A 21,350-nucleotide genomic window follows, 5' to 3' on the forward strand; every position below is an offset into this window, starting at 1 on the left:
ATATCCTTAATCAGATTCAGTAAACATAATTCAAGTATCTTGATAGCTTGGTACATATATTTATTATTAACAGCTCATGCGATGTTCACATGACATACATAAAGTTCCATGAATTAGAACCTGCTCTGAACATGTCATCTATATTATGGGGGGGAGGGGGGGGTGTATGTTTTTCCCATTTCCATAAAAATTCAATGAAGCACAGTGTATCTGCTGGTCCACCTGAGAAGTACAACATGGTTGTCTTCCTTCACAGGTGCTAAATGAAAGCCTTGGTCTTCTTGAAAAAGACTTTCTTATCCTCCAGAACAGCACCATTCAACATAAATATAACACAGGGAACATATGTAATTTTAAATTTTCACACACATTCTCATTTCAACATGCAATCAGCATAAACTGAAACAGTTTGCATCCTTTCCTTTTCATACTAGAACCTAGAAATCCCGGGTGCATTTTACACAGACCTCCATTCGACCTACCCGCATTTCAGGTGGCTGGGAGCAACTACATTGGCCAACTGGAGCTCTAGAAAAACCTCCCCTCCCATGCCTAAGTGAGCTGCATACCCTGTGAACTTGTAGCTCCTACTCTAGCTCATCTGTACTGTTGGTTTATGTGGTAGAAAGGACTTTTTTGTCTTTGTTTTAACTAATTCAGGAAACCATCAACATCATCCTCCTTAGGACTGTTTTTTTCCGAGATCTCCTTAGTGTATGGAAGACAATAAATATTGCCGGTATAAATGATGTTAAATTGTACACCTTGAATGCAAAGATGAATTTGAACACTATTAAAATCCGTTAATAAACGTTCTTTTGTCCACGTTTCATCCTGAGTAATGCCTGTTTCACAGAAAAGTTATTTAAAAAAAAAATAAAAATCTTTCTTGTAACGCTCCTTTACAGGGTAAGCTCTAAACATGTAACAATACAGTTGTCGTGGGAGTGTGCGCTCCTGGGGAAGAGAGGTGAGGCAACAACTGAAACGTACTTAAGACCTACTATGTGCAGGAAGGTTCACCTACCTGTCTTCAGCTAAAGCAAACCCTCCAGCCGAGACATTGCTATCCACACCACAGAATCAGTAGGCAGTGGAAATTCACGCAGCTACACATAACTGCCTGGTGAAGCTCAAAAAATACCTTCCCTCAGGCCCTGGTCTTAGAAAGTCAAACTCAGCTACCCAGGGGTGGGCGACCTCGCCTTTCCGCGGTTTTCAGAGCTCCTGGATGTTTCAGACGGACCCCGCGGCCAGGTGCTCGCTCCCCGCGGAAAGCGCGAGCGCGTCCGGCCCGCCGGCAGGGCCTCTCGGGCCGCGGCTGCGCAGGACTGACGGCCAACGAGACGGGGTTCCCGGCCTTCCTAAGCCTGCAGGGGTCAACACGCTACCCACCCTCGGCACGCACGCGCCACAAATCTGCCCCAGCCCCGAAGCTGCCGCCCTCGCCCACCCCGTCCCGGGACTTTCCTCCCCAAGAGGCCATCCCGCAGCGAGCCCTCCACCCTGGGCTAGCGAGAGCCCGGCAGGCGCGGAGGCGCCCCGCTGCCACTCGGCGGCGCTTGTCCGGCGGAACGCCGCGGCGTCCGAGGACAGGGAAACCCTGCCCTCGGAGAGCGCCGACTCCTCCGCGGCCTCTTGACACAGCGGTCTCTTCACCCACGAGGCCCCGACCCGGGGCTGACGGGCTCGCGACTGTCCTGCCAATCAGATACGTTCTTCTCCGGATGGCCAGCCGACCAATCACCGCGCGCGGGTGTCTTCTTCGGCTCTTCGGCTCTTCGGCCCTTCGGCCCTTCGGTTCGCCGGCGTTCGCTGTTGCTGGGCCCTCCCCGGCCTTCCGCACCGCGCTAAAGCTTAGTTCTCCTTGTTTAATTTCCTCTTTTTTCTCAGACACTTCCGGGTCCTGCGTCGCTCCGGAAGCCCGCGAGTTCCGGAAGCCTGGGTAATCCAGGTTCTGCTAGGAGAAGTCAGGCTTCCCAGAGAATGTTTCAGAAAAAGTTACGTGGAACGGGGGCGTTTCTCAGACTCGTAAGGTCAGTGTCTGCTGGAGAGAACCGGAGTGCAAACCTGAGGTCTTGGTTACAGCTGGGAGGGCGTGGAGTTTCACGACCTTGTCGCTGTCGCCCTTAGCTTCAGTTTCCCCGTTTATTGGCTTCCTGTCTTCCTGGAAAAAGCAAATCAAAGTGTGATTTTTGGGAAAGGCAATGAAGCAATCCCGAGCTCCTAAAAATGATCTTAGAATCGCACCATTAAAAAGAAAAAATAAAATAAAAACACTGCTAGACTTGAGTTCCTGTGCCTTCCTCGAGGTGACTAAGACACTTCGAAATCACCGCGCATTTGGCGTTGGTGAGGTTTAATTCCTCATGAATGGCTTAAGAATTATGCAGTGTTCAAACTACTTAATATCGGATGGCTCATGTAAAGTGTTATATTTGGTACAAAAATAAGTTGAGTATGCTTAAGTTTCTAACATTTTTGAAAGCCTGTGAACTTAGAACTAGTTTTAATTTTCTTGAGGAGGAAGAGCTGTCGCGAATGTTCTTGCGTAATTGCTTGCAATGAGTTTCTTATATTTAACATTGATTTCTGATAACTGTGAGAATAATTGACATTTTTCTTCTGGTATTTTAAAATAAAAGTCATTGTTTCTTTACTTATTTCTTTAGGTCCCATTTTCCAAAACATCACATTTAGTGAAAGGGCTTTTCACGAGACCAAGTTGTGTTGTTGACTGTTCACATCTAACACGTTCTGGTAGTCTTGATGCCCCTTGAGAATTTTTTACCTTAACAATTTCAAGCAGTTACAGGGAGATTGCGACTTTATCCACACTACAATTTGCAGTCTAAACATCTTCCCCTAATACATTAACTTTAGTTAAACCTGAAAAAAATAAACTTGGGATGGCTTCTTTTTCACTTTATCTTCTCCCTGATCTGCCCATATTTTCAATTACTTGTATCCAGAAACATTAGAGTTTAATGATCTTGAGTCAGAAGGAGATTGCAAAGAAAAGAGGTAATGGAATTATTTACAAAGTCAAAAAAAGGGCTTTTATATATACGGAGTATATATTACATATATATGTAATATAGATACATACTACAGATACATATGTAATATATAATATGTATCTATATCTATATCTGTATTCCCCCCCCCTTAAAAAAAAGGAAGAAAATGGAAATAACAGGACATAGTAAAGAGAATACTAGACTAAGTCAAGAGAATTGAATGCTAGTCCTGACTCTGGTTTCGTTCGACCCACCGTACCTTGTGGTCTTAATCTCTTCATTTTTAGAAATTAGGAGTGTCAGTCAATCTGTGGTTTTTAAATCTGTTCTGTAGAAGAATTCCTGTAGAAATTTCCTGGAACCACGCTGGGGAGAAACAAAGCAAGCCGACTCTCAGCCATATTTTACAAGAGCAGCTATTTTATGTGTTGTTTGAAAAAGTGTTTTCTGTTAAGAAAATTAAATTCATGTCTTTGAGGAGATGATCTGCGTTTCCTTCTAGCATTAAGATTCTGTTTCTTAGGGTATTCATTTGTATCCAATGTGCATTCATTCGATTTGTACAGTTTTTTAAATAGTAAAAGATAAATTCATGGTTAATTCATTACTGAAAGCCTGGAACCTCTGTGTTGTCTCATTGTTTAGTAAGTACAAATTTCAAATTTAATTCTTCATGATCAGAATCATAATTCTTTATTTTTCTCTCTTCCTCCTACCCTTGTATTTTAATACCAAATTTTTATGAATAAATTTGTGTTTTGAGTCCTAGCCCCGTGTTTTCCTCAGAGCGTCACGTAATTTTAAAGTGTCTTTCTCTCTTGCACTCCACTGTGCTCAGGTTCCTGTTGCACAAGGAAATGTATGGCATATGCACAATCTTTATTTCTGGACAAAAGTTCTGCTCTGAATCACTTGCTCCTTTTTTTCCTCCCTTGATTATCTTGGGCAACTTAGAAGCAAATTGGATGTCCCCTTTATCTCCTTCCTGTGAAATGACAGCAGTTTCTAAACATTCCATGTTCCTCTTCAGTTCCTTTGGAATGTGGAAGAAACCTCTGGAGAAAAGCTCTGTCCTGCTCCATTTGCCCCATGTAATCCTGGCACTGCAAATACCAGCACTGTCATTTCTCTACATGGAGGTGGAGGCAGGGAAAAGATGGCTAGCACACACTCTTCTTCCCATTGTGCACCGTTTATCAACTTTTCAACCTTTACCGTCTGTAAAATCAAAATGCCCTTTTCTGTATTGCTTTCTATTCTTTTAATATATTTTCCTTTTTTTTTTTTTTCCCAGAGCTCTTCCTTCTTAACTGCCTGTCAATAAGGTGAGATAAAATTCCATCCAATCTGTGTTTTCTTCTTACGGTTAAAACAAAAATACCCAAGAGCTGTAGAGTAGTTCTGTTTTGATTATGCATAACCGTTCCCTTCTAGTAATAGATGAATTGGCATTGCCTCTACTTTGCATATAGTGTGTGTTCATAACAGTTAAATGAATGTTCACGCCTCATTTTTTTCACCCACATATTCCCTTTGTTCAGATTTGACTTTCAGTCTCTTTGAATGGTTCTCTGACCACGTGTATAGAGTCAGGGAGAGAGAATGTAGACAAGATGCATCCCAGGCAACACGGGCAACTTTACCACGTTCCTTTACTTTCTTTCCCCATTTTACAGTCCTGAGAGCTTGACTGGCAGTCTGGTCTTGTGAATGATCATGAGGGGAAAAAAATTAGCTTTGAGCTCTGCGGGATTGAATCCATACTACTTACTAACTCCCTTTGTGTGTTCCACAGTTTCTCTAGTGTTTACCAGAAATTTCCTGATTGTCAGTCTGACCTTAAACAGGTGCTTAATCTTCTCAGGCCTAACTTTTGTCTTCTTAAAATGGACGTGATAGTACTTACTGTGTGATAAGGATTATATGAGATAAAGAATGTAAAGAAAACATAATGCCTTGCACATAATAATGTATCACGTGATACTTCCTTTTCCATTGCTAATAATACCTCTTCTGCTTTGTGGATATTTCCATATTGTCTTGAATGCCGTAAAATATGCAATTAAACATGTATGCCAGTAATATGAAAGTCATTTAAAATTCTCTTCTTAGGTTCTAAAGCCTTTTTCTAATTTTATAGCATACTAAAGATCTAGTTGCTTCATGTGTTTCATGTGGCTCTTTGTTTATCCTTGGATTGTAATTTCTGCTGTAGTCCATGCCTACACTCTTAATAGTGCTTAGCCTTTAAAATAGCCCTATTTGTATGTCGTGTTGTGATCCTAAAGTGTTTATGTTCATCTTTTAGGCCCGTCACCACCTTGTCAGTCGAAGACACTAGTTCAGAACATGGCTCTGCCACTTCTAGGTGTGTGATTTTACACAAGTCAGCAAATCTCTTTCTCTCTATGCTTCAGTTTCCTTGTTTTAAAACATAAATGATAAGGGGCGCCTGGGTGGCGCAGTCGGTTAAGCGTCCGACTTCAGCTCAGGTCACGATCTCGTGGTCCGTGAGTTCGAGCCCCGCGTCAGGCTCTGGGCTGATGGCTCAGAGCCTGGAGCCTGTTTCCGATTCTGTGTCTCCCTCTCTCTCTGCCCCTCCCCCGTTCATGCTCTGTCTCCCTCTGTCCCAAAAATAAATAAACGTTGAAAAAAAAAAATTTAAAAAAAAAAAAAAAACAACATAAATGATAAAAGAACCTCTTTGATTAATATTGCAAGGATGAAGTTATTTAATACTTATTTTTCAAAGGATACTTAGCCATGATAGTTCCTTATTAGCACTTGATAACTGGTAAATGGTATATATTTACTACAGTCGTAAACTCATAAATTGGTAGGGAGTATCTTCCATAATGCTTTGCTGGGTTTTTTTCTCTATGATAGTGTCTTTGCCTCACATGTTCTGTTTTGATTTCTCTACTTTCTCTAGCCTTTTTCAACCTCATGTCCAACATTACCATTTCCGCAGTTGGAAACGGCTGTTCTTTTTTTTTTTTTTTCTTCCTCTTCCAAACTTTCCTAAAACAGTCCCTATGAGGATTCTAAATAGGTAGACTTTTCATAGTTAATTTTTTAAATTGATTCTTATATCTTTTAACTGCTAGAGAGTATAGTGTGGTAAAATGACTTGTCCAGAGGCACACAGCCTGTTGATGAACCTGGGCTAAAATACAGAACTAATCAGAACCAGTTGAACTCTCTTTCCCCATATTCAGTCAAACATCTGCTCTTTATTTTCACAACATGCTTTCTCTCTTAAAGACTCAGAAGTATCAGCTTTCTGAAAGAAAAGATTATGAGTGCCATGCTTTTCTCTTAAAAATGTATTTGTAAAGCTAGGCCAACGTATTGGAAATTCTGTTTTAAGGTTTGAAAAAACCAGAGGGAAACTTTTCTGTTTGTTTTAGGTACTTGAATAAGTACATCATAAATGTAATAGGGAGAATGCTCAATTGTGTAAGACCTACTGTAGTCTTGAAGATTGTAGTATTTGAGTTGAGTTTCCTTTTCTTCCTGAATTAAAAAAAAATATGTATAATATGTATACATATATATATATATATATAGCATATATGTATATATATATATAGTGGGTATGTATATATACATATATATATATATTCTCATCTGGTAGGGCAAGTTGTTCATCTTTTTGAGCAATTTATGCTATTGTGGAGTTTATCCTTCAGATATATTTTAGAAACATTTTGTTGAGTACTCACTACCACTCCCCAAAAGAAAAATCCTGTTTGGATTTTGATAAGGGTTACATTTAAAAGTAATTTAGAAGAATTTAGTGTCCACAACAGAATTTTAAAATTTCACACGTCTTGTCCATACCCCAAAGAGTACAATTGGGATTTGTAGCATTGGATATCTATAAACTATTGAAACTTAGTTTATATTTGATGAAAGAGAGGAACAACAGAATAGTGACAAGTCATTTAGCAAGCCTGTGGCAGAAGTGGGATTTGAACTTCTTGTTGTTGACTTCTAGGCCTATTCACAGTGCCAGAGGTCGCAGTGTCCTAATGGATCTCAGTCATAGCTTTTTCTCTTTTGCTCGTGTTTGAAATGTGCTCTGGGAATCGGTGTCCTGTTAAATCCCTCTTTGATGCATGTCCCACTTGTTAGTATTGATTTCAATACAATGGACAGTAAATCTATCTGACTACACAAAGGAAATAAAATAGTAAGGTGTAGGTTCAAAGCTTAAGATCTCCAGTTATAGGACTTTATTCACATAACCTCATAATATGAAACCATTCATTTACAATTTTTTCAAACCTAAAAGGAAAAAATGAATGTATTGTCTCATCCATTTTGATTACTAGAACCTTTGGGATAGGGTGGCAGTGACATTGTCATACTAAAAATTAGTTGATTGTTGTGGATCTGGGAAAGGATGGCCTGGCAGTGGTTGCACAGATGGTTTGATACCTTAGAGATTACTTGGGAATCACATGTTTCTGCTGACAGAGTTTACAGGACTGTAAATTTAAATGTAGAGTTTTTGTAGGCAGCATGCATTGACAAATATGCCTAATGGTAATACATCTAGTACTGAGAGTCTCGGAACAGGTCAATAATAATGTGTATATTGATAGCAGCAATGTAGGAGATGTTACTTGGTATTATAGCTAAAAATCCATGTTATCCCCTTAATCATAATTACATTAATATTGACAAGCCCTTGACAATACCCACATTATTATTGATAGATTTCTGTCAATAACATGTTTTAAATAAAATACATTCATTCATAATTTGTACTATACTCAATAAAAGCTCTGAAATACATCCTGAAAATTCTTCCTTCTTTAGTGAGATGCAATCATTTGATTTGGGTTTGGAATGTGATATAGATGACAAAGTTTTATTTGGGGGAATGGAAAGCATGAAAGGAAAAGAGTAGTTATTTAAGGGATAAGCTCTTAGTAAATGAATTTCGGGTTTTTTTCTTTTTTCTGTGAAAGAAAAGCAGTGTGACTTGCCTAGTGATAAAATGTTAGCAGGAGACCTTTTTAATAGTTTTTAGTGTTAGATCATTTTGTCTTTTTTTTTTTTTAGATCATTTTGTCTTAAACATATGTATGTGACAGGTTAATCACACTAACCTGTAGATGCTATACTTTGCCTTGAGCATCTTTTTCACATACTCTTAACATAGTAGTGTCCTTCACTAGACACATATTGTTTAGTGCCAGTTATACTTCTAATTATTTTTAAAAGTCTCTTTGCATGACCATAAATATATCCCCCTGGTTGGCCCTTTAGATCTTAAATTAGTATGGTTTGGGAGGTGGGGATTGGGAAGGGAGTTAGAGAATTGTGTATTAGAAGAATGAAATTTCATGGTAGAATAGGAAAAGGTATTGCCTGTTTTTAGCATTTTGGAAAAATCAATTTGAATTAAATCTGATGGTGTTTGTTTCAATGCTGAACAATCCCAGCTTTAAAAAAAAAAAAAAAAAGATTGTTTTGTATTTTTTTTAAAGTATTCAAGTTGGAGCCTACTTTTGAGAACCTAGATACTAAACTACAAAACCCAATAATATGGGGATTGTTAAACCTTACTTAAATTAAATTCCTGAAATAGACTGGCTATTAGTTGGGAGTGGATGGCAATCACCATACCAGAGTCAGGAAGGTATTGGTTTACCAAAAAAGGATTGGGGTTTTTTGATTCAAAAATGCAGGGGTGCTGTAATCTCCTTTTGATTTTTATTAGTTCTTAACTTTCATTACTTTAGTTCATTACTTTAAGTTGTTCAGAAAGTTATTAACACCTCAGTTAAGGGCCTTGCATTGTTGCAGGAATCCTAGAACTGGTCTTCATGAACTGCAGCCTTCATTTTCTTCAGTCTTATTGAATTTTGCTATCAGAGTAATCTTTTAAAAGTATATCTTGTTATGTCTCTTCTCTTCAATGATTATTCATGTTTATGAAATCACTGCAGTTTCCTTAAAGTGGGCTTTTTGCAGTGGGTTAACTCTTCAGCCAGTCTGTCCTGTCAGCTTGTTGTGCTTAGTCACAGCAGATGACTTGATTCTTTGCTTGTAGGTAACAAGCACAGCACAGTGATGGGGATTAAATAACCACGGATGCAACTCATGTTGGAACCCATCCCAATATCTCCCAGATAAACTATGGCCATGTTTCATGGCTTGCACATTTCTGGGGTTTGCACACAACCTGTTCTTGTGTCTTAAATGACCTTTTTTTCTTTTCTGCCTGGAGAGTTTTGTGATCCTTCACATTTCAAGATTCATTCTTTGCTTCAGAGATCAATGGCTAGTCTTGATCATAGTAGCATCCTATTTCTTTAAAAATGATTGACTAAAAGGAAGTTAACTGAGAGTTAAATTTTTGGATTGAATTCCTGGTACCTAGGAAATTGCCTGGCATTTGGTAAGTGCTCAAAAAATGTTGGTTAAATTGAGCCACTTGTCAGAGAATTAGGATTCACTAAAACACTCTCCTTACATTATATTGAGAATAACTTTATGTGACTTTTACAGGTATTTATGACATTTTGCAATGCTTCACACCTGTTCTGAACAATTATTGTTGTACAGCAGTGGAGGGAAGAGGATTCTATAGTCAGATTAATTGAATTTCTAGTTATTTCTGTTTTATCAGTTTCTTCTCCAGGGCCTTCCCCTTCTCTAAAGCTGACATTCTAGAATAACTGTATCTGCGCAAAAAGGGAAACAAAAGGAAGAGGAATGGAATGTCACATGTTGGTGATGGACTAAGGTTGGATGCCCATCTGGACTGCCTGTACCATGTCCTGTTCAGCAAAGCACTCTAGGGTCAGATAATCAGTGTGCATTCCTGAAGTTTTCTTACTTCCAAATGACAGGCATTACCATATTGATGAGGGTTAAATAACCAAGGGAGAGGGTCCTGCTGGGACCCATCCCCATTCTCTCAGAATTCCTCCTCCATCATCTCCTTTCAGATAAGATACAAGAGTGTGATGAGTTTCACTGAACCATGTCCCTGCCCCTTCTCGCCTAGCCCCCATACACGTACACATCATAGTGATGTCATGTTCACTATTTAACTGCCACAATTATATTTTAATTTTGTAGTCAGTATTTCCTGGAAAAAAAAAAAAAAATCCCTTGACCACAGGTTGATTGAGGCATTAGTATGAGTAATAATGAAGATTTCAGTCTTTTGAAATAAATTTGCCAAAAACAACTCAGAGTCTTTTTCTTCTTATGCCCATCCCTAGCCAAAGAAGCAATAATATAGTAATAATAATACTTGCCAGTTTCCAAACCACTTTCATAACATTATCTGGTTTAATCTCAACAACTTTGTGTGGTAGCTGTTATTTCCAACTTTGCGAAGAATCCGAGGGTAATGACTTTTTTTTTTAAGATCACATAGCAAGTAAGTGACAAAGCTGGAACTTGAGCTCAGGTCTGATTGGTTTTAAATCTGCTTTTTTCTACTCTGTCACAGTTGCCTAAATAGGAATGTAGAGCATAGGGAGGGGTATTCCACTTGAACTTACTATGGTGTGTAACGGACAGTGTCTGTTCTATGTTTACAACTAAAAGAAGTCACAAAAATGACTAAAATGTTGGAAAGTAAAACCTAAAACAAAAAAATAGAGAAATTATTCATCTGGAAAAGCAAAGGCTGAAGAACAGTTTAATGATAGTCTTTTGGTCCATTACGTAGGGAGGAGATCGAGCCCAGCTGTTCTTAATCTACAATGAGGCCAGGCCTGGGGAGAAAAAGAGGAAAGGGGAAAAAAAAAGTTAAACTGTAACAGAAGGGATAAGAAAGAATTTTTTGATAATAAGGATTGTTAAATATTGGATTGGTTAGAGAGTGTGTTAAGTCTCCTTTTCTGGCAGCCATTAAAAATTCCTGTCTTTGCTAAATGTTAAGTATGATTCCTCCAGAAATGAGGTATTTGAAATAGATGATTCTTCTGAGAAACCACTCCCTCTGACCAGTTTTTCACTAAATATAAGTAAGGAACCTGAACGGAGAAGGCTCCCTTCACCATCCAGTTCATCTAGATGCTTTCCTACAGTATTCAGTCAGTACACTCATTAACTACCAAGCTACTCATTCCGTTGCACATAGATTCAACAAATATTTATTGAGCAGCTACAATGAGCCCATCTTTGTGGTAAACTCTATAATTAATAACGTACTCATCAACCACAATGCAGAACTGATGATGACTCTAGTATTTAAAGATACATAAATTGGCACAACTCATCCTCCAACGTAGTAAGCCATAGATTTCATCTGATACTCAACTGAAAAAAATAATCGATCCAGTCCAGTTTTGGGGGTGTGAGAGACGTAAGAGGAGGGAACTGGTAGTGTGGACTTATATCCATGTACAGTAAGGTCAGAGCTTTTCAAGGGTTATTTGACAATAAGAGAGCTTCCCTTATCTTGCTGACCACGGAAGGTGAAATCTGGGGAAGGTGCAGAGTTGTAGCCACTATTATAGTAGTCACATTTGCCATATGTCCACATACCATGGATGATTGTAGAATTTTGCATGAGGAAGACTTAGCTAGAAATCAGTCACTTTGTAGGTGGTGGGTGCTTTGAGCAAAAAGTATAAGATAAGGCACTTTTCCTTAACTGGTTCAGGGAAAGAAGATGCACTGACGTGACTGAAATTACAGGACAGGTGGTTGAGGGCTCAAGTGAGTGGCACAGACCATCGCTGCCAGAGTTGAAGGTGGTGATAATAGGAGTTGGAGATAGTTTTGAAGGTTTCACAAAAAATGTTGAAATAGAGTTGGAATGTGAAGGGCAGAGAGTTGAGGGCAGTGGGGATAGTTGGGAGAAAAGGTAAGTGTTTAGATGCCTGAGAAAAGGCACAGAGTCAGGACTGAAGGATGGCATGGAATTCAAGAGCCGGAGACAGAATTGACTAGGTTAGGTCTGAGAAGTTTGTACTTTATTCCAGAGGTAATGATGAGGTGAGAAACCGGTGATTTGGTAAGTGTAGGCAAATACACTTTTGGTTTTGCTTACGGGTTTTTTTTTTAAAGTTCTAGTTTTTTTCCTCAATTACATAACTGATGTAAGTTAGAAAATTTGTAAACTGCAGAAAAAAGTGAAAAAAATCTTACTGATGATTTTTTGCATGAATTTTGGAATTCTTTTTCTACTGAGATAACTTCAAAGTGTTATATATATACTCTCTTTGAGGACCTGTGATATCATATACCTCTGTTACTAACCTAGTTGTCTGTTTACTTGCTTGCCACCCTTGCTAGACCTTGGTTAGGGTCCTGAAGTGAGAATAAGGATTTAAAAAAAAAAATTTTTTTAAGTTTATTTTTTTTATTTTGAGAGAGAGAGAGAGAGAATGAATGAATCCCAAGCAGGCTCCTCACTGTCAGCACAGAGCCCAATGCAGGGGTTGAACCCACGAACCGTGAGATCATGACCTCAGCCAAAATCAAGAGTTGGACACTTAACCAACTGAGCCACCCAGGCACCTTAGGATGGTTTTTTATCTCTGCATCCCAAGCACCTAGCAGGTCTAGGATATATCGATGGTCATAGAGTGTGTGATCTCTAATCTCACAAGGTCTACTTTAACCAAAGAAAGGGAAAGCCAAAGACCATGTAGGATTTCTAATATCCACTGTGGATGTAGAAATGAGAACTAAACAGAAATGAGTGAAAGGGCAGGCAGGCAGCATGGCGCCATATGGATGATAGATGTGCCAGAAAAATCACGAAGTTTGCTTTGGAATGGACCAGCCCACTCATTCTCAACATCACCAGGAAACTGGTTAGAAATGCAAATTCTTGGCTCTCGTTCCAGGCCTACTGAATCAGAAGCTCTGGAACTGAGACACTGTAGTCTAAGAAGTACAAGCGATCATGATAAACGCTCAAGTGTGGAAACCACTAGCAGAGAAGAACAGTGAGACTACAGGACTGATGTGAAGACCACAGTATAGGAAGATTGGAAACCCACAGATGTGTGTGATGTCAGTGAACATAACCATTGAACAGCCATGGTAGCTGGAACGGGAAAACTAGGACAGTAAGATTATGTTGTTACAGAGAAAGCTGAGTATGTTGTAAATGGACAGGATCTACTGATCTTGTTTAGTTCACTGCCTTCCTGATCTTAGCATTTAGGTAGGGCAGGTAGATTTAAAATAGATTAGTCCTAGGAGAGGGACCCCACATTCAAAATCTACACTCAGATTGTCTCTCCTATATCTCCACACACCTGCCTACAAACTCTAGCTGTCTCATCGGAGCCTCAGATCTCTAAAACTACTGTGGTCATTACCTTTCCCTTCAAACCTGTATCACTGCTTGTGTTTCCTATTTCAGCAAATTGGGTTATCATCCACTCAGTTCAGTTATTCTTGGCTTATTTCTCCCTAAATCGTGTCAGTTCTACCTCTTCGTAGCTTTAAAGATACCTATTTTTCTCCAGCCCTGCTGATATCTTTATAATTTAGACCATCATTATTTTCTCATTGATCACTTTAATGATCATTTAACAGTCATCTTAACTGGTCTCTAAGCCTCAAGTCTTTTCACCCTCAAATCTATTGTGAATATGGCCAGAACAGGCTGTCACAAATGCACATTTGATTAGTTCTTTTCTAAAAACTCTCCAGTGACTCCCCATTAACATAAAATAATGTTGATAAAATACAGCTTCCCCAACTTGGCTATTAGGGGCTTTACCACTGGTCTCCTGTTTCCTTTCCAGCCTGTTGTCCTTGCACCTTCAGGCCTTGCAGCTGCTCACCCTGTCCTTGGAATGCCATTCTCACCGTTCTCTACCGATCTGACACTGCTTAGTCCTTCAGGTAGCCACTTAGATAGTACCTCTCCACGAAGCCTTCTCCGACCTCCTGAGGTCTAGTGTTAAGAATAATGCCTTGAATTTCCCCTTGCGTATCCCTCGTTGCACCTATTATTGCCTGTTTATTATTTTATATAGTGGATTCTTCCCCGCTCCCCACCACACTACATTATAGTCTCCACAAGGGTTGAGACTGTGTCAGTTCCACCATTACATCACAAGCTCTGACACATTAACTGGCAAATAGCAGATGTACAACAAACATATTGAAATAAGTAATAATCAACAATCTGGATATGGTTGTTTGAAATCATTTTGAAGGCTAATGGGTAGGAATTTGTCTTTTCTATCCTTCACCTACCCCTGACTTTATCCTATTCATCTAGCATGTGTAGCTTACATCCTGGGTACTGGGCACTGTGCAAGTTGTGAAGATTCACCTGTGACAAGATTCAATCTTTGCAACAGGCTTTATCCTCTAGTGGAGGAAATAGTTTTAAAGTAGTGTGTGTATAGTACATAAAGGCCAAGAAGGTGAAAGAACAGAGTGCTAAGGGAACAACTAGAAGAGGCACCAACCCAAATTTGGGGAGTCAGGAGGAAGTTATGCCTAAGCTATTAATTAAAAATTTAGTACTTAAAAACTGAAAACTGAGTTTTTCAGTTAAAGAACAGGAACATACTGTTCCAGATGGAGGGAACAGACCATAAATGTTTACTAGGGAACTAGAGAAGGGGGCACCTTATGACTGCGGGTCATAAGATTGTGTGTTCAGAAGACTTTAGTGTGGGGAATGCACTGAAAAAGCACTGAAATAGGATAGACCAATTAGATGTAATCCAGCAGAGAGATAAGGGCAGCCAGAATTTAGGAAGAGGCTTGCAGGGGAAAGAGTAGTGAATGGATTAAAAAAATATTTGGGGCAAAGAGCAGACCTTGAAGATTGATGCGATTTATACAGAGAAGAAAGGGAACTCTGTCCTAACCTCCTTCTTTTCCTGTAGTTCCTGGCTAGTATGAGGCAAGGATTTTACAGAATTTGCAGCACAATCCCCACTGCCATAGCTCTGGGCTGTGGAATTTTGAGGGAGCTGCAGGAAGGGGGCAAAGGTGAGATCACCCCAGAAGGCAGATGACATTTATGGGATAGAAGTATTCCTGTCAAATGTCTGGTTTGGGAGGAAAGCAGCTCCAAACAACCTGTTATTTAATAGGCACTTTTGTTTTCTGTACCTGAACTTGTAAAGCATGCAGTCTGCCACTGAGTCATCTAGGATCTGTGAGTAATTTAAAAACATCCCTCTTAAAAACCTCTTTAATTGTCAAAACAAACAAACCTCTTTAATTGTCAAAGATATTCTCTCTTTCAAGAGGTGCAAACTCTATTATAGGATGTACTTTCAGTTCTTTAACTCCTTGCAAATTACATGTAATATCTTTTTAGTAAAAATCATAAATAGTATTTGAAAGGACTTTAGAGGTCAGTTTATCTCAGCCCTCAGTTTTGTAAGTGAAAAAAATAAAGCAGAGATTAGGTGAAACAACTTGTCCAAGATAACCATTGCCACACCATTGGTGACAGTGAATTTCAGTGGGACACCTGCCTCCCTCTGTAACTTAGTGTTCTGTTAGTACGCCAGGCTTTTTGAAGGCCCAGTGATCATTCATGATCAAGCTCCATGTGTTCAGGGCCCATTTTAGAAACTGAGTTTAACTAGATTGCTTGTCATAGTTTGGATTTACCAGTTCTTTAATAGTAAGTAAAATATCTATACTGGTCTGTACATTCCTTGACAACAGCAGCCACTGGGTGGCTTGTACATTATAGGCATTTAATAAGTCAGTCATACCTAATTAACTACTAGTCAGTTTTTCCTATTTCTGTAAGGGATTTTTGTCCCCTTAGCACCTATATGATTCTTTAGTGTATTTGTGAAATGGTCCTAGTATATATTTTTACATCATAGTTTTCTTAGAAAACTGTATGGGGGCTCCTGGGTGGCTCAGTTGGTTGAGTGTCCGACTGGCTCAGGCCATGGTCTCATGGTTCGCAATTTAGAGCCCTATGTTAGGCTCACTGCTATCGGCAGAGCCTGCTTCAGATCCTCTTCCGCCCACTCTCTACCCCTCCCCTGCTCACGCTCTCTCTCTTTCTCTCCCTTTCAAAAATAAATGTTAAAAAGAAAAAACTGTAGGATGTGTACCTTCTTAATATCTTAACAGCATTTCTGCATTCATGTTGCTTTGTGCTAGTATGTATCTTCTACAATAGTGTGATAGCATAATAAACCCTGATTGTGCATTTTAATTTTTTCTCCTAACTTCCTTTATGGACATAAAACATATTTCAGAAAGATTAAATGACTTGTTAAAAAATATACCTTTGGAGTTAGTAGAAGTGCTGGCAATTAAACTGGGGTCTTGACTTACATTCCTTGGAATGTTCCATAGAGTTCACTGTATTTATTAAGTTCATGTATTTCTCCATTCCTCATGTTATTATTTAGCGTCATCACTGTTAGCATCAGGATTTTATGATCTCTGCTAAAATATCTGACCAAGGAGAATACTTGGAGGTAATTTGTGGAGAAAAAGGTGCAACTTGCTACACCAGTTATTCCTTTGATGAAGGGTCAAAAAAGGAGGAAAAAAAAAAAGAAAAGAAAGGAAAAGAAAGAAAAGCAAGGAAAAGAGCAAAAGGAGAAAGTAAAAGAAAGAGAAGGAAGAAGGTTGCAGTAAGAGGTGATCGCTCACTGCTCTCTGACACCTGCCAGCCCCGTCTGTGTGTCTTGGGTCATTGGTGTACCACAGTCGTAGACATGTAAGTTGAGGAGATGGTATGAGCTCGCAAACGTCTGATGTTCCCTAATTGTACTTTACCCTAGAGACCTTCAGAGAAGACATGGCTTCCAGAGAAGAGAAGACAAAGAGGACAAACAGAGTGCTAAGAATAAGTCAGTTGGATGCACTTGAACTAAACAAGGCCCTGGAGCAGCTGGTCTGGGCCCAGTTTACTCAGTGCTTTCATGGATTTAAGCCAGGGCTGTTGGCCCACTTTGAACCAGAGGCGAAAGCATTCCTGTGGCTCTTCTTGTGGCGCTTCACCATCTACTCAAAAAATGCCACCGTGGGACAGTCCGTTTTGAATATACAGTACAAAAACGACTTTTCCCCGAAGCAGAGGTACCAGCCACCGAGCAAGAATCAGAAGCTGTGGTATGCTGTGTGTACAATCGGTGGCACGTGGCTGGAGGAGCGCTGCTACGACCTCTTTCGAAACCGTCATCTGGCGTCATTTGGGAAAGCCAGGCAGTGTGTGAACGTCATGGTTGGACTTTTGAAATTAGGTGGGCTGATTAACTTCCTGATTTTCCTTCAGAGGGGCAAGTTTGCAACCTTGACAGAACGTCTCCTAGGCATCCGTTCTGTATTTTGCAAGCCCCAGAGCGTGCGTGAAGTTGGCTTTGAGTATATGAATAGGGAACTTCTCTGGCATGGTTTTGCTGAGTTTCTGATTTTTCTCTTACCACTTATTAATATCCAGAAGTTGAAAGCTAAGTTATCCTCATGGCGTATTCCTCTGATTGGTGCTCCTAACGGTGACAGTACCTTAGCCACCAGCGGCAAACAGTGTTCTCTGTGTGGAGAGTGGCCCACCATGCCTCACACCATAGGATGTGAGCATATCTTCTGTTACTACTGTGTTAAGAGTAGTTTCTTATTTGACATGTACTTTACGTGCCCTAAGTGTGGCACAGAGGTACACAGTCTGCAGCCACTGAAGTCGGGAATCGAGATGTCAGAAGTGAATGCTCTTTAGAAACTAAGACTGTGTCCTCTGAGGAAAACTGTATTGTGTTTAAGTCCTTAGTATTAGTCATGCTAAGCATACCGTTTAGGTGTTTTTCTTCTGAGGGGAGGTGCTTCTCTGCCACTGTCTTCTGTTCCTTTCCAGGCATGACTAAATTCTAATCACTAGAAACCACATGGTTCTAAATACATTATGTAAAGAATAATGTACTACTTTCTCTAAATCATTGCATTCAATTTTTAGTGTTGAGAGGAGTGGACAGTTTTTGTCAGTATACTAAAAATGCTCTTTCATTTTGCTACTTCCTGGAAAGAGGTTAGATTCTAAAACAATTTTGGAGACTCTGGGGTGAGTGTGTATTTATTTTCAGAGATGGCGTTGTAACATCATAATCTGACATTGATAAAGCCCTGTTGTTTTAAACCTTAGGATCTGATGCCCCAGTTGTAATTTTAAGCTTTTCTCTAAAACCCGATTGTAGGGGGTTCGCTTGGCTTCATTCGCAGGCAAAATGAAGGCCACCAGAAGCTCTAGGCAGATGTTCTGCCAACTTTCTGATCCGCCTGAAGTGAGGGCTTCCTGCCTAATAGTTCTAGCTAAATCTAGGACTCACTGTCATTGGTCTGCCTGGGACTATGTCCACATTTGTGAACCAGGATAGAAAACTACTACTCTTGATTACTCAGATGTGGGTGACATCCTCACGTGTGTCACATGGACCCGTAGTAGGAGAGTAGGCAGTTCACCACAGGAAGCTGAAGTGGCTTTGAAAGAATAGTGGACATGGGTAGGTAAAAACAACAGATCCCTATTAGAGTTTACATTTGCCTTTTTTACCAAAAGTCTGCATGCGGTTTTTAATTTTACCGGTGATCTAAGTTGATGAGGACATAACTGAATGATTAACTTACTAAATTGCAGATTTGAAAGGATTAAATAAATAAAGTCAACACATTTTGTTATAATAACAATTTGGTTACAGTGTTATTTTGGTAAAGTGTGTTCTGAGTAGATGCCCATACTGTCATAATTTTAACATGAAAATAGTATTTTACATATATGCTAACTAATAGAGTTGTCAATATTATGGGGTTTTGTGTTTTTCCAGACACTAATGGCAGTACAATGTATTTTTTTTAATTTTTTATTGTTATTTAACATCTCCCACCTCACTAAGTGATTACCCACATGGAGTCAGGGAGTATGATGACTGTTTTGCTCATCACTGGATAACATACCTCTCCAATAGAGACATTCTGTTAGCTGAACAACGAAACCTAATAATCACAGATCGGGTTTTGTAGAAGCAGATGTTGCAAGGGTTTTGAAGTTCTTTGGCCTGGATTGGGCCAAAGTAGTCTGACCTTCTTACCTACACCTCTGGGTCACTGGCCATGGGCTTCTCTGGGAAGGGTGTGGCCTAGAGCATGACGCCTCTCTGCAGCTGAGGCAGACCCTAAAGGAGCTGACCCCATCCTCCAGCTGGGCAACAGATCCATCCTGGGAAGAGCTGGGTGTCCAGCCTAGTGTTTACCACACCTAATACTGTCTCTCCGTTGTTTTCCTTCATAGTTTTCCATTTTTGTTTTTCTTGCTTGCAAGCATGCAGACATCACACTAATGGCAGGTAGCCGTTCAACTTAAAACCATTGGGTTTCAGACTGACTTGTGCACTCAAGTGCTTCAGGGAACTCCAGCTCACTGCAGAGACCTAGGCCTGCTGGCTAAGTTGCTCTGACAGTCCCAAACCCCATTCAGTCCCTGCCTCGCTGTGCACTGCCACGAGACTTGCTTTAACACTGGTGCTTCTATTCCTGTTCCCCAGTGGTCTTAGGGCTCAAGGTGCAGTATAACTGGGTCATATTTAGCTGCATGATGTATTTCTGCTTTAGCCTCAAGAACCTAACTATCATCTGTGCGTATCTCCCCTTGGGAAGATAAAAACTTTTACACTAACATTGTTTTTCCTCTCCCATGTAACTTGTTCTCAAATCAGATTTGCTACTTGTGTATATAATGTATCCAGTTGCTTCAGTGATCATATCTAAAATAAGTACCAGTCAAAGCTAACCCAAGGCATGTCCTGCATCCTTGCTCCCAACAACCCCCGCCTCAGAACTCAGTTCTTTAACTCCTCTGAGATTCAGCTTGAAATGCTTGCTTCCTGTGAAATGGACATTCAGTTATATCTACCTTTTAGGACTGTGATGGGAATTAAATAACATCATTCTTTTAAAAATTACTTACGAAGCCCCTACAGGCATTCTTCTATATTCAGAGATTTACTCATAAATAAAAACCCCTGCTCTCATAGAGTTTATATTCATGGAGGAATAATAGACAATAAAGACATATGGAAGATCGTTTCAGATGTTGGAAGTACTCTGAAGTATAAAAGAAATGGAGAGTGACAGGGGATTCTGTTTTAAACTGAATACTCATGGAAGGCCTCTCTGAGGAGTTGAAGTTTGAAAAGACATCAGAATGAGCTGAGGGAAAAAGCCAAGTAGGGGACAGGTGCTGGGATAAAGATAGGGCAAGTGCCCAAGCTCCTAGATGAGAGTCCATTCCTGGTTGAGGAACAGTAAGAAATAGAGTGACAAGAGAGAGGGGTAGGAGGTGAGTGAGGTGAGGGGGCCCAGGGTCAGGCCACGCAGGCCGTAGTGAAAAAAATACCTGGATTTATTCCAAGTACAAGGAAGCCACTGGAAGATTTTAAGCAGAGAAGTTACAAGTTGAGATTTTTAAAGGATCCCTGTCATTAATCTATGGAGAGGTATGAGGAAAAGCCAGAAAACCTAGTCAGAGTCTACAGCAAATAATCATTTGGTATGAACAATAGTTGTTATTATTTCCATTAGGTTTGTGGTACATTAACAGTGTCACTATCTGAACTGGTCAGGAACCTGGAAGTAAACAAAGCTGTAGGAAACCAAAATACATTTTCATGGATTCCACACAGCAAAGCTACACTCGAGGTATTTCCTTGAGTCCCCATTTAGAAGCTGCTTTATTTTGAATAGAATTCTAATGAACTTTCAACAACAGAAGAAAATAACAGGTAAGAGGGAGGGAGAAGACTGATGAAAGCAAGCATGTTCACAGTAATAAATAATTAAAAAAAAAAAAAAAAAACTTGTATCAGTGAGCAACAACAAACAAAAAAAACCCTATAATCTGGTGGCAGAGCAGGGACACACAGTCTCTGAGGACCAAATGAATAATGATAATAGTTTAAGAAAATGACCTTGGATCATCAAAGTATACCTTATATTCTGTATAATTTGGTTAAGAAGGCAGGGACATTAGTATTCTTATATTTGAGGATGCCTTCAAGTTATGTTGGCACTTACAGGCAAAAACTTAATTCACTCAGAACATTTGCTTTTAACAAAAAGCTGTTTTTCCTAACAGCACTTAACAAGTGAAGTGTTACTGAATTAAGATCTTTTCAGCAGCAGAACAATTCCAAACACATTTTTTTAGCCAAACCAGTTGGCCATATTATCGATAGAACTGATGCTCCATGGTTCTCTCCAGCTAAAACTAGTAGATACAGCACGTTTATATTCATCACAAGTAAGTTGACAAGTATTTCACTTATATGTCTGGGGTTTTTATTCCTTCAAAAAGCATTGAATCGTGAAATAAGACACTATGCCTTCATGTTTCCAAGT

The 21,350-nt window shown here is 39.7% G+C and overlaps 1 protein-coding gene across 4 annotated transcripts; it reads left to right on the forward strand.

Annotated features, from left to right (window-relative positions):
* The first annotated feature begins 1,896 nt into the window (after positions 1-1,896).
* PEX2 (peroxisomal biogenesis factor 2) lies at positions 1,897-20,213 on the forward strand. Of its 4 annotated transcripts, XM_030303961.1 has the most exons (4): positions 1,910-2,036; positions 4,315-4,345; positions 9,667-9,783; positions 16,748-20,039. In XM_030303961.1, exon 4 carries the CDS (start codon positions 16,765-16,767, stop codon positions 17,680-17,682), a length of 918 nt encoding a protein of 305 aa, XP_030159821.1. In that variant the 5' UTR covers positions 1,910-2,036; positions 4,315-4,345; positions 9,667-9,783; positions 16,748-16,764; the 3' UTR covers positions 17,683-20,039. The 4 variants fall into 4 exon arrangements, with proteins under 4 accessions (XP_030159820.1, XP_030159821.1, XP_030159819.1 ...); XM_030303959.1 differs by lacking the exon at positions 9,667-9,783; XM_030303960.2 differs by lacking the exons at positions 4,315-4,345; positions 9,667-9,783 and having other exon boundaries at positions 1,897-2,036.
* The last annotated feature ends 1,137 nt before the right edge of the window (positions 20,214-21,350 follow it).

Source organism: Lynx canadensis, chromosome F2 (genome assembly GCF_007474595.2).
Source record: "Lynx canadensis isolate LIC74 chromosome F2, mLynCan4.pri.v2, whole genome shotgun sequence".
Lineage (NCBI taxonomy): Eukaryota > Metazoa > Chordata > Mammalia > Carnivora > Felidae > Lynx > Lynx canadensis.

Bases quoted from the DNA above. Each gene is read 5' to 3' on its own strand.
- PEX2 (XM_030303960.2), top strand. From the start codon at position 16,765: ATGGCTTCCAGAGAAGAGAAGACAAAGAGGACAAACAGAGTGCTAAGA.